Source organism: Peromyscus maniculatus, chromosome 1, assembly GCF_049852395.1.
Source record: "Peromyscus maniculatus bairdii isolate BWxNUB_F1_BW_parent chromosome 1, HU_Pman_BW_mat_3.1, whole genome shotgun sequence".
NCBI lineage: Eukaryota > Metazoa > Chordata > Mammalia > Rodentia > Cricetidae > Peromyscus > Peromyscus maniculatus.
The window spans coordinates 138,643,227-138,655,834 of record NC_134852.1 but is presented as its reverse complement, the minus strand read 5'-3'; the positions used below and the strand labels follow the sequence as shown (position 1 = coordinate 138,655,834).

General features: G+C 53.1%; 2 protein-coding genes across 4 annotated transcripts in view; one reads left to right on the top strand and one right to left on the bottom strand.

Moving 5' to 3' along the window:
- Positions 1–7,502, top strand: part of Rusf1 (RUS family member 1) — a 26,493-nt gene extending 18,991 nt beyond the window's left edge. For both annotated transcript variants that reach the window (XM_006977002.4, XM_042284274.2), the window contains exons 7-13: positions 2,803–2,873; positions 2,957–3,141; positions 3,224–3,281; positions 4,676–4,746; positions 5,587–5,730; positions 5,832–5,909; positions 6,254–7,502. In XM_006977002.4, the coding sequence (XP_006977064.1) occupies positions 2,803–2,873; positions 2,957–3,141; positions 3,224–3,281; positions 4,676–4,746; positions 5,587–5,730; positions 5,832–5,909; positions 6,254–6,351 (705 nt within the window). In that variant the 3' untranslated portion in view covers positions 6,352–7,502. The remainder of the gene's footprint in view (positions 1–2,802; positions 2,874–2,956; positions 3,142–3,223; positions 3,282–4,675; positions 4,747–5,586; positions 5,731–5,831; positions 5,910–6,253) is intronic.
- Positions 6,459–12,608, bottom strand: Slc5a2 (solute carrier family 5 member 2). 2 transcript variants are annotated; one of them, XM_076553430.1, is made up of 14 exons: positions 12,450–12,608; positions 11,858–11,929; positions 11,673–11,777; positions 10,739–10,903; positions 10,321–10,426; positions 9,728–9,808; positions 9,340–9,569; positions 8,867–9,002; positions 8,523–8,630; positions 8,239–8,389; positions 7,953–8,121; positions 7,658–7,873; positions 6,992–7,121; positions 6,459–6,907 (listed from the first exon to the last, which is right to left on the bottom strand). In XM_076553430.1, the coding sequence occupies exons 1-14, from the start codon at positions 12,579–12,581 to the stop codon at positions 6,684–6,686; spliced, it is 2,025 nt and encodes a 674-aa protein (XP_076409545.1). In that variant the 5' UTR covers positions 12,582–12,608; the 3' UTR covers positions 6,459–6,683. The 2 variants fall into 2 exon arrangements, with proteins under 2 accessions (XP_076409545.1, XP_042136893.2); XM_042280959.2 differs by having other exon boundaries at positions 6,459–7,121.

The window sequence follows — 12,608 nt, the reverse complement described above, 5'->3', positions numbered from 1 at the left end:
CACTCAGTTCTATAGTTTATTTTTCCTAGTGCCACTCCTTAGTCCTTGAGTCCATTGAGATAGAACCCCAGACTATAAGCCCTTGCCCCATTAAGAATTGTCCCTGAGCCGGGCGGTGGTGGCGCACACCTTTAATCCCAGCACTCGGGAGGCAGAGCCAGGCGGATCTCTGTGAGTTCGAGGCCAGCCTGGGCTACCAAGTGAGTTCCAGGAAAGGCGCAAAGCTACACAGAGAAACCCTGTCTCGAAAAACCAAAAAAAAAAAAAAAAAAAAAAAAAAAAGAATTGTCCCTGTAGAGAAAAGCAATGTAAGCTGGGAGGCACCAGTAGGTGCCAACATTCAAAGCTGTAAGCAGTAAGATCCTGCAAGGAGTGGCATTAGCATTCACTTTATCACATGATGGTGGGGACACCCGGGAGACATTAACCCCTTCTTAATAAAAGAGTGCCTGGGTAGAGACCGAGGGGGGCAGAATAAAGGAAGAAAAATCAGGGAGAACAGGCATTGTATAATGCAGGATATGGGGAGTTTGGGATTCCCACGTTTGTTAACTTCAGGCCTTGGAGGGTGATCAGAGGGACCCAGGTAGATAGAGCTAGGAGTCTCACAGGACCATCTGGGTGTGAATTGACTATAAACAGGACATAAAGTTAAACAATATACAATGTCTCTATCACTATTAAGATTATAATAGCTGGGCAGTAAAGGCACACCTTTAATCCCAGCACTTGGGAGAATATATCTGTGAGTTTGAGGCCAGCCTGGCCTACAGAGAGAGTTCCAAGAAAGCCAGGGTTACACAGAGAAACCCTGTCCCGAAAACCAAAACCAAAATCAAACCAAAACAAAAAAGATAATAAACATAACCCATTTGGGCCACAAAAATCTAGCGACCCAATTCTAAATCTGTTTACCAATGAGAGGGAGGTATTTGGCATGGTCACAGTCTGATTTTATAGATCTTATAAAGAAAAAGAGACATCACCAGAATTGTCAGGAATACACAGACAGCATTTCATTTAAATGAAGTTATTAAAAGAGTTGATCCTGATTTCAAGCCTCAGCACCTTTTTGTGGTGCTTCCATCTTGCCTGGACCCCGCCTGCCTGAACCCTTGGGGTCAGGTACACAGCTCATAGCAGCCTCTGTGCCCAGAGCTGCTTCTCTTGGTGGGTGGGTCTGAGATTAAAGAATGAGAGGGACAAAAGGAATGTAGAAAAGACTGGGATATGCAAATGGATGCTGACCAAGTGCATTGCCAGGATCACTGGGGACACTGGGTGGGTGTGCCTCTTGGCTGTCACTGCCGCCTCCACATACCCTGCAGCCCCATCGCCCACCTCAGAAAGGCAGGCCCACTAGGAAGAGGGACTCCGCCATCGTTACCCTCACTTGGGCTCTGGACCCTCATATTGGGCTTTGCCCTCACAGAAATCAGCCAGGTTTGTGGGCACCAGGGATCTGGGCGCCGAGCCTCAAGGCCTGAGGCAGGACAGAAGATAAAGCCTGGACTGGGTGCTTTGAAGGGAATCTGGACAACAGGGAACTGAATCTTTGAGGAGCCCCCTTGGAATCCCTTCCAGGTTACCATGTTTTACAGGGGAAACTAATATTCCCTGTGAGGGTTCTGAGTCTCAGTGATGAGAGTTTAGGAACAGATTGAGAAGGAAGCTCAAGGATGGTTTTATTAGACCTGAAGAGAAAAACAGTACAAGTTAAGTGAAAAATCCCAGCAATCTCCAGGAGGGAAGATGGAGAAAAACATCACAACTTTTAAGTCAGACCTGGAATAGAAATAGATTGTTTAAAGGGGGTAAAAGTCTACCGAGAAAGGAAGTGGGCTGTGGAGCTGAGGAAAGAGTTCATGAGGCACCCAGCCAAGCTGTTCTTTCGTGAACATGCACACGCTCCCTCCTCCCCCCCTATTTCTCTGACTGTTTGGAGAATGCTGTTGTCAGATGACGCCGAGGTAAAGGAAGGCGGGGGTCTTCCTCTGAACCTGGCTCCTTCCACGTTTGTCTGGAGGTTAGCTTCTCCAGGTGCCTGCGTTCACACGCTCACATAGTGTTGCTGCCCTTCACGCGGCCGCTGGAACTGACTGTCTACCTACCAAAGCAGGGCCTTTCTGTTCCCGAGCTCCCCAGCACCTCCATCCCTGGCTTACCACCTCATACGCAGGCAGCCTTCATTCCCTTGGCCTACCTCCTTGCAAGGAAAGCTGGGAGCAAAAAGAGCTCTTGGGCCTCGGGAGGCCCCTGTGTGCCAAGACCAGCTTTTCCCAGAACCCCAGTAGTTAGGCATCCCAGGTCATACTCTTGAATAATGCCCTGGGGCCGGCAGCAGGGCGCTTTCCCCAGGATGTCTTCATCTGGCTGTTAGGGCTCTGGTTTCCTTGGCTCACAAGTCAAGATCAAGGCCTGTTCCTGTCCTCCTGGGCTTCCTTGTTGCCAGTATTGGAAACCAAGCAATCAGAGGGATCCACCTTTCCCAACACACAGTAGAAAACCAGTTGTTTAGAAAACCAGAAAAACAGCCAAGAGTGCCCAGCGTAGGAATTCAGATGACTCTTGGAAGCAACAAAGTTATGTCCCACGGGTGTTCTGAGGACGCTGTGTCTATTGAGCAGAGAAATTCCCAGCATCTTTTAAACAGCGGGCTCACTCCCCAAAACATTAAAAATGTAGATGGCACTCCCACTAAGGAAGGGAGCCCAGGTTGGCTCTGAAGCAGAAAGGATCCCAAGGCCGCCCCTCTGCCTGAAGGGAAGCCCTCTAATGCTCAGTTTCTCCGCTGTTTTCCAGGAGACCGTGGTGAACCTAGCAGGGCTCCTGGTCAGCCTTTTGATGCTTCCTCTGGTGTCCAGCTGCCCCAGGTAAGCCAGGAGCGAGGCCGGGGGAGAGACGCCCAGCTCAGCCTCTTCCTGTGTGTGTTAGCTACCTTACCCTGTTGCCTCAGCCTCAGCCTTGGCTGTTTCATCCTCCTGACGGCTCTCCACATCTACGCCAACTACCGAGCAGTCCGGGCCCTCGTCCTGGAGACCTTGAATGAAAGCCGGCTCCAGCTAGTCCTAAAGCACTTCCTTCAGAGGGGAGAAGTACTTGAGCCTGCTTCAGCCAATCAGATGGAGCCATTGTGGACAGGTGACCCAACCCTTTGGTCCCCTGTCCCCCATCTCCCAGCCTTCCTCCTCTGCCTGAGCATTCTGACTACAGCTTCCTACAGGTTTCTGGCCATCCCTGTCTCTGTCCCTGGGTGTTCCCTTACACCACTTGGTCTCCAGGTGAGTGTCCCAGTGTCCCCTGTCTCACTGCTGCTTCCCGCACGTCCCACATATGCCCGTTTTCAGCTACACACTGATGTGTGGTCAGATTTTCCTGTATAGCCTTTTCGAGGTTTCTTATTGTCACTGTACAGGCTTAGAGATCAGCCCGAGTGCTTGAGGGAAGCAGTGAATAGAATAGATTAGATGTGTCTTAGCAGCAAACTGCCCTCTAAACACTTCTGTATATACCCACAGACAAAAACAGCCCTCAGCCTCTCCTATGAATAGTGGTGAATGCAGAAACTCATGGCCACCCAAGGTGCACAGAATAAATGGAGGATGTAGACCTTCCTTACCAGTCACTTACACCATCCCTTCTAAGACTCATGGAAAATTGTGGAATAAGGGGCAGGAAGTATGTAAGATCTGGAAAATAGGATAAAGAGCTCTGAAATACCATTTTCTACACTTGGTATGATCTGGTTCACTTTTTTGCTATCATAAACACCATGACCAAAAGCAACTTGGGGAGGAAAGGGTTTGTTTGGCTTGTACTTCTCGGTCACAATCAGTCATCGAGGAAAGTCAGGGCAGGACTAAGAAGCCACGCTGTTTTCTAGCTCACTCATGCTCAGCTAGCTTTTTTACGCAACCCTGCCTGCCTACGTAAGAACGGTGTCACCCATAGTGGGCTGGTCCTTTCCAAACCAGTCATCAATCAAGACAGTATCTCACAGACAAATCCGAAGTCCAGCTTGACCAAGGCAACTCTTCGGTTGAGGTCCCTTCTTTCCGGTGACTCCAGGTTGTGTCAAGTTGCCAAAAACTAAGCACCACACAGTACAACCAGTGCAGTCGTTAACTCACAGCCAAAGTCACCTGCGCTAAACCCACACAAGGCTGGCCCTACCAGCCAGCCGAGGAGGAGGACCATTCGCTATTAACGGGTTCTGTGAGAAGGGAAAATCACTGTCTTTAGTCATGTATCCACTGCTGAGCCAACCAGGCTTTAACTATAGCTCCAAGTTCCCGGTCGTAAAGAAGGCCGTGGTTTAATCTCAGTGGGCCACACAACAAAATAAATAGCAAATATGAGAGAGAGATTTGTGGGGAGAAGGAAGATGGAGAGGGGTGGGAGGTATGGGGAGGATTTAACTGATCAGTATGCATGGTGTGCGTGTACAAAACTAAATAATGATTTCAGCAAGAGATGCTTCCAGATGAAGGAAGGGTGGAGCATGGGGAGATGGAGGACCGTATAGAGGACGGAGAGGGGAGGGAATGGGGCAAAGTAATAGAAGAAATGGGCAGTGGGCAGAAGGTCAATGGCAAGCGGAGAGTTACAGCCGCGGCGTGACGGAGCGGGTCCCCCGCCCGCTCCCCCTGCGCCAGTGCGCTCCTCTCTCCATCAGTGTTTCTGAGCTGAAGCAGCTGGTCGAAGGGCATCAGGAACCATACCTCCTCCGCTGGGACCAGTCACGAAGTGAGTGCCGCCCCCTCCCACCTCACTGACTCCCCTGACTCCCGACCTTCACTCTGGACAGTTGGGAGTCTGCCTCGTGCCCTAGAGAATGCTCTAGACTAAAATTTTGATGCATTCAAATTAATAGCTTCATGTCTAATGAATTCACTGTATCTCTCTATAACAGTAATTCTCAACCTGTGAGTTACAACCCCTTTGGGGGTCAAATGACCCTTTCACAGGGGCTGCATATCAGATATTTATATTACAATTCATAGCTAGAAAAATTACAGTTATGAAGTAGCAATGAAATAATTTTACAGGTGGGGCTTACCACAACATGAGGAACTGTATTAAAAAGCTGCAGCACTGGAAGGTTGAGAACCAGTGATAGATAGCAAGCGCTCTACCACTGAGCTAAATCCCCAACTCCACAAGTTGCCTTATTGTGGCATTTTTCTAAGGACTGAATGGGGTGATTATGTAAATACTACTTTGTACACTGTAACATATTCAAATAAGACTGTGGCCCATTGGCTTCTCTGGAGATCACTTTGTCTCTTACCCTGGGTCCTTTTTAGGGAAACCCGTTCTTAGGATCGCTGATTGTCTGTCGTGTGTTAAGGGTGTTAACTGTCACTGGTGAAAGAAATTTCCTCTTGGAGCTACTGTGAAATTGTCCTTGGAAACTTAGCATTTGAGTTTGGCTGAAGAGGCAACTCAAGTTGAAGTTGGGAAGGGAAGAGCGGGACTTCCACGCCTGGCAGTGGCCTCAGGCAGAGGAGTGACTCGGAAAGACGAGTGGACGGCTTTGAGAAACAGTTCTTGTCTGATCTTTGTCTGTCCCTTGGGTCACTCCAGACCAGGTCCAGGTTGTTCTGAGCCAAGTAGCAGGCCCTGAGGCTGTCTTAAGGGCTGCCACTCACGGGCTGGTTCTTGGAGCCCTGCAGGAAGGTGGACCACTTCCAAATGAGCTGGCGGAGCTGAGGGAGCAGGCTCGGGCTGGTAAGAGCTTCCTGGTCTAGTGCTGATTACTGCAGATGTGAGAAGGGATGGGCTGGCTGTTTCGATGAGAATATGAAAATTTCTGATTTTACACCCACCAGGTCCTAAGAAAGAAAGCTGGATGCTCGTCAGGGAGACACATCGGGTCTTGGACACACTGTTCCCAAAGTTCTTGAAAGGTAACGCCAGCTCCGGGCTCCTTCAGCCTTGGGCCCTGCCTGGGTCTTCAGCCTGGGTCTCTGTTCCCTACCTACAGGACTGGTGTGCAGGATGGTCTCTGACGCTCTCTCGGCACTGGTAGCCTATAAACCTGGTTGCTCTTAAAGCACTTACTTCACCCTGCCCCTTTCCATGTGCTATAGCTGATCTCTGACTACGCAAATGAAATTTTAGCCTCATCTTCTGCCATAGATCATCCCAATCAGGGCAAAAGGCTGCACCAGCCTGTGTTTCCGCTCCCTGAACCCGTCCCCAGGTTCAGCCCGAGCCTCCTTCCTGGCCTCACCCTGTGACCTCTCCACAGGACTGCAGGCTGCTGGCTGGAAGACAGAGAAGCACCATCTGGAAGTGGATGAGTGGAGGGCCACGTGGCCCCTGTCTCCAGAAAAGAAGGTCTTATGAGCAGCCCGGCTAGAGACCCAGAGCCCAGGACAGGAGCCTGGAGCCAGGACAGGAGCCTAGAACCCAGGACAGGAGCCTGGAGCAAGGCTGCTTCGGCCACAACAGGGTATTAGAAGGGTGACTTTATTTTCGCATAGGCAAACTGCTGTGACCAATTGGCCACCACCTCGTGGGAAGTGACAACCAATCAAAGACCGGAGCCCAGGCAAAAAGGAAGGGAACCCGTTCCTTCCCACCACATTCTTGCCCCTTTTCCTCTTCTGAGACCCACACAAGGTCCCTACCCTCACTTTCTCTGAGGCTCAGGCTCATGGTACGGAACACATTTGACTTTAGGCATAAAAGCCCCAGAGGAACACAGCCACAGTCATCATGAGCAGAGCATTGAGGTTGACCACACGGGCCCAGCCAGGGTCCTCACTGATGTCCTCTAGCCTCCTGGTTGTTGCAGCCACCTCCTCACCAGTGGGTGGAGGACCCCCTGACCCACTCCGGCTCATTCCACAGAACCAGAGCAGGCACTGGCGGAGCAGGCTGGGGGCTGGGGGCTGGACCTCTGGAAGAAATGGGGCGTATACAGTTAGTGTGAGGGGAGGCAGCTCCCCTAGCTCCCCACGACACTTGCTGGGGTGTGCCTTACCTTCGATCACCACTGCATGTTCCTGGTACCCATTCTGCACAGGGGCCAGGCTCGGGCTTTCTAACTCATCAGCATCTAGGTCCTCTCGTTCCTCCTTGCTGTGCCGGAGACTGAAAACCAGGCGGTGGAGCTGGGAAGTCAGGGAGAAGGGACCGGTGGAGCTTTGCTCTCCAGCCCAGGTCCATCCTGGCATACCAACTTCGTCACTGCCTCCCTAGCCCCCGGCCTGGCCTGCACACTTGCCTAGGCTCGGCTCACTCAAGACTCCTTTCCAGGCTGGCCTTTGCCTTCACACTGCACCTCAAGCTCTTCATCTGAGTCTTCAAGACAGTGGCCCTGCCCAGTTCCGTGTTTCGCCCCAGATTTTGTGTCTACACCCAGAGTTGTAGTTCTGCAGACTGCTCTTAAAGTTCTGGTCACGGCGTGTTGCCATTGTCATTTGTTCTGCTTCCCCCAAATGTCACTTAAGTAAATAAATGTGCTTGCCCTGGAAATAAAACTTGACACTGCAGTCCCAGCCTTCTCCTACCAAGACTCGGGATGAAACCTTGAGTCTTTCTCTGTGGCATTCATTCCTGGAAGCAAACTGGCTAAAGGGTGAAGAGGGCCCTTCCATCCTGGACAGTTCATGTTTGGTCTCCCAGGCCCCCGCAGGCCAGCACTTACATGCTTCTGTGGGATGGGTGCAGTGCACAGGGAAATCACAAGTGTGAGGAGGCCGGAGCAGATGAAGAGCACAATGGCAAAGTAGAGGTAGTGGACCCGGCAGAGGAGCGCTGGGCACGCTGAGGGGCGCACGCAGCTACCTGAGCCAAAGAAGAACTCGGGTATGAGCCGTGCCAGGCCCATCAGCAGGCCCCCGACTAGTCCCCAGAAAGCGCCCTGCAGGAGAAAGAGCGTTAGCCTCCTCAAGATGCCCCAGCCTCACCCAGAGTCCCCACGACACGTGAGCCCCCCTCACCTTCTCGTTGACTCGGGGCACAAAGAGCGCTAGCACAAAGACAGCGGACACTGGGGGGGCCAGGTAGCTGGAGATAGACTGGATATAGTCGAAGAGTTGCCCGCCCTGTGCCGCCTGCACCACAGGGAGCCAAGCCACTGAGACCGCCACAATGAAGACCACCCAGAGCCTGCGGTTGGAGACGATCGGATTTCACCAAGGACCCGCCTTCCCGGTCGCCCTGCTGGTCTTCCATGCCCACACCCCAGGTTCGTTTATGGGGCAGGGGATGGGACCCAGGCCATACCTTCCAACTATCAGCAGCTCCCTATCACCCGCACGAGGCCGCAGGCGGGTGTAGATGTCCATAGTGAAAAGTGTGCTGCTACTGTTAAAGATTGATGCTAGAGAGGACATGAGGGCAGCCAGCATGACTGCCAGCATGAGTCCACGCAGACCTGTGGCCAACAAGAGCTGTCAGGCCAGGGCCACTCAAGGTGTGTTCAAGGTGGTGAAGGACTGGCAAGAGGCGACCCTCCCATAGGGAGTCTCCGCAGGCTTGGCCAAAGGCAACCCACCGCCAGCTCTCACCATTGGGCATGAGCTTCACGACAAGCTGTGGGTAGGCGATGTTAGAGCAGCCCACCTCGGTGCCACACACTTGCTTACACACCTCAGGTACCACACATGCAACTTCATCTGCAAGAAAGAAGCCACAAGTGGCTGGGAAAGACTACTCGGGAAAGGAGGACCTCTGAAGCCTGGTGTGGACTGGGGACCCTAGAGATGGTGCTCCTGGTGGCATGCTGGACCGAGAGACCAGCTTCCCAAGTCTTAGGATGGTATAAGAGACAGGCACTTGGGTCCTTGCACAAGAAGGTAGAGGTGCTGACTGGGGCACAGTACTATTGAGCCTGGTGTGACGCAGACGTTACCTGGGTAAAGAATGCGGCTGATCATGCCCGGCATGACCATAAGGAACATGGGCATCAGCTTCAGGTAGCCACACAAGATGCATCCAGCTTTGATGTGAGTCAAGTTCTTTCCAGCCAGGCAGCGCTGCACTATTACCTGTGATGGGGGGGGGGGGGGTGCTCAGCTACATGGGCATCTTTGTACCTCACTCACACAGGCCTTGCCTCCACTCTTCATGGCCTCTTGACGTTAGCCTTCACCCTTGCTCTAGTTCAACCTTTACCTCTATGGAGCCCCCTACTACATTTCCATCCTCAGATCCTGCCAGTGGATTCTGACTTTTAGATCCACCCTGGCGTGATTCCATCAGCTCAGGCCCTGCCTTCAACCTAACTCCAAAGGGTGGTGTCAGGCCCACCTGTCAACCAGCACGGGACATTCAAAGTTCCGTCCCAGGTGTGCGCACACACACCACCCCAAACCTTGACCTCACCTGGTCGCTGCACCAGTACCAGCCTGAGACTATGGTAAGTCCCAGGAGCAGTGCAGGCCACGGCAGGTCCCCCGTCACCGGGTCACGCAGTAAGTGATAGGAGTCGGGCCTCGGTTGATAGCAGGTGCTGGAGATGTTGCCAATAGCGGGATCCTTGGACACCGTCAGTGAAGTCACTGCTCCCAGGTATTTGTCGAAGAGACCCGAGTACCCGCCCACTTCATGGAAAGCTGTGCAGGCAAGGCTGTCAGGGGATCTGGCCCAAGTGTTAAGGCCCTCCTTAGGACCCACATGGGCAGAGACAAGCAAGATTCCGACCCCCTAAGTTAAAAGCTCTGTGACAGCACAGACCCAAGTCCTGCCCGCCCACGTTGGGTAAACCCCATACCATATCCAGTGAGGATGAAGGCCCCGGCCAGAATGACAAATGTCTGCACAGTGTCTGTGTACATCAGTGCCGCCAGCCCTCCTGCAACGACCCCGAGTCAGTGGAGGAGCGCACAGCTGCTGGACCCTGGCACACATGTTTTTTTTTTGAGAAGTACCCATTCTAGAGAACAAACGTTATAAAAATGATGCTAAGTTTGTGCACTGGGGTACCAGGAAGCAGAGTTGGGTTTTAGAGTCCACCGATGCTTTCTTGGCCAGGAATCCATGCGGTGCAAGATTCCCACAATACACTCCTTCGCCTATTTCCTCAACTGGGTAATATGGCGGGGGTGATTCCTCTAAGGCCCAGCCCTTGGTTGCATCCTATCCTGCAGCAGGCCTCCAAGCCGGCTTTGGTACCACTCTACCCAATTTCTCTGTGTGATCTGGGATCCTGAACTGTAGCAGATTTAGCCAAAGATCTTGGAGACTGACCAAGTCAACTCTTCCACCACCCAAGAAGGGCAGGAGCTTCCAAATCACCTCCAAGCCAACTCTATCACCAGCCCCAAGTTCCCCGCCCCACACCGCCAGCCCCGCGCAGTCAGCCACCTGTCACAGTATAAATCATGGTGATGCCCAAGAGTGCAATGACGGAAGCGTAAATGTTCCAGCCCAGGGCCTGCTGTATGAACACCGCCCCGGAGAACATGTCCACCTTTCAGGAGAGAACAAGCATAGATCAGAGGCAAAGGCAGTGAGTGATGCAGGTCCACCTCCTGCCCCCGAAACCATCCATCCATCCTATGTGGCCACACCTCAAAAGTCCACTCAGTTTTCAAGGACCTAGTCTTCCCGGGTCCTAACCACTGTGCCCACAGCTTTTCAGACCTCCTCTTCTCAGCCCCCCCGACCCGCCCCCGCCATGATTCTTGCATTTCTCCTTGGTCCCGCCCCCTCCAGAGCTCTCTGAAGATCCTCGTTGGGTGGTTCTGCCTTTCTTGCTCCACTGCCCACCGCACATGCGCACCGAGATCTTGGTGAAGATGTACAAAAAGAGTGAGAGCACCGACAGGTAGAGGCGAATGCGGCGTCCCCCAAAGCGCTTGCGCAGGTACTGAGGCATTGTAATCACACCGGCGGTCAGGTACACAGGCACGAAGAGCCAGCCCAGGAGGAGCACCACAAAGAGCGCCTGTGGGAACAAGGGACAGCCCAGGGCGCTTCTGTCTTCGCATCTTAAAGCAGACCTGTACTAGTCCTCACACCAGGACCCAGAGGACAACCACCGGAGAGCCTGGGCCCTGAACAGGCAGAGAACGGAATCTTGACCTCTTCCTGGTACCTTAACCAGAGCCCGTTTTGCACGTACAGGCCATCACCTCCCACCAGTCTCCCCCAAGGAGGGCCTTACGGCCCCTCCCTACCTCTCTAGCAAATAAACCTGTGTGCGCTGACTCTCCAGACTGACTCGGCATCTGCCCGGCTCCTCCCCTCCTCCACCCACCCAAGCATTTTATCCTCAAAGGCTCAGTTCAGAGATCTCCTCCAGGAAGGCTCAAACTGTCATCTCTCCAACCCTCGGAGATGAGCCCAGTCCCAGGGCTTGGCCTCCTTGTTTTCACAAAAGACTTCAATCCAGTCTCGAGATGCTCAGAGACCACAGTCCCAAAGAACATGGGGACAGGTACTTCTCCATCTGTGAGCTACCTGCCCACTTCAGAGTGGAGTACCTAGGTCAAGGCCGACCAGGACTGATGCTGGCGTATACAGAAAGTCAGGAGCAGGACCTACCTGCGCTCTACTGCCTGCAAGCTAGCACGTGATCCTTGCTCCCCGCCCAACCTCACCCCACAACTGGGCTTTTCCAACTCATTCAGATCCCCGCACCCGGAACCTCCCCACGGTGTGGTCTTCCCAGGAGTTTCCACTGGGGTGGGTTATGACAGAAAACAAGACCTCACATTCCACTCAAATCCAGCCACAGCCAAGCCGCTCGCCGCACCGGTCCCTGCCAGGCCCACAAAATGCCCGCTGCCAATGTTGCTGGCGAAGAGAGAGGCACCAACCTGGGTGGCCAGAAATGAGGGTGAGCGAGGCTGGCTGCTCCTCTAGGGTCCCTCCCATCCCGTGGCCCAGCCCCTCTCACCGGCCACCACACCATGTTTCGTCCTGCCAGGAAGTAGCCACCAACGGTGCCTCTGTTGGTTCTGAACATAGACTGGGAAACAGAAGTGGGGGGGGGGGGTAACTGGAATTGGGGCACAGCTTTGGACTCCATTAGCTTCCTCAACACATTCCTCAGCCTTGCTTCAGGCTGAAGATTAACCAGCACTCGGCTCCCTAGATTGTCTGTCTCCTGACCCCCAACCTCCTCCCAGACTCCCAAAACAAGCCAGGCCCTAATCCTAGTGCAACTGCAGGAGCCTAAATATGGCCGGCTTCCAGCCTGACGTACCTGGCGGCTTCAGATATGGGCTGCAGCCATAATGAAGACAGGGGAACAGAGGCCTCGTTCAGAACGCTTAGCTCAATGAAAACCCACCGATACCCCCTACCCTCTTTTGCATCGTCCACAACATGTGAAGACAAAGAGTTAAAGATTTGCTTGCCTACTGGAGCTAGGTTTCTCCCTCAACTATCCAAGTACCCTTCTCCCACCTCTCTCCGAGGTCTCCCTAAATCTTCACCCTCAAGCCCCAGAAGCAATTCCCTATCAACACCCCCCCTCAACTTCTCACCCACAAGCCAACACCAATGACCAGCAGGAAATACGCAGCAATGACCAGAATGTCAGCAGGATTGTCAATCAGGACCCTCTGCTCCCCAAGTTCAGAGCCTTCCTTTATGCGTCCCTCCATTCTCTCCAGCATCTGCCCCTCAAAGGGCTAGTCCCTGGA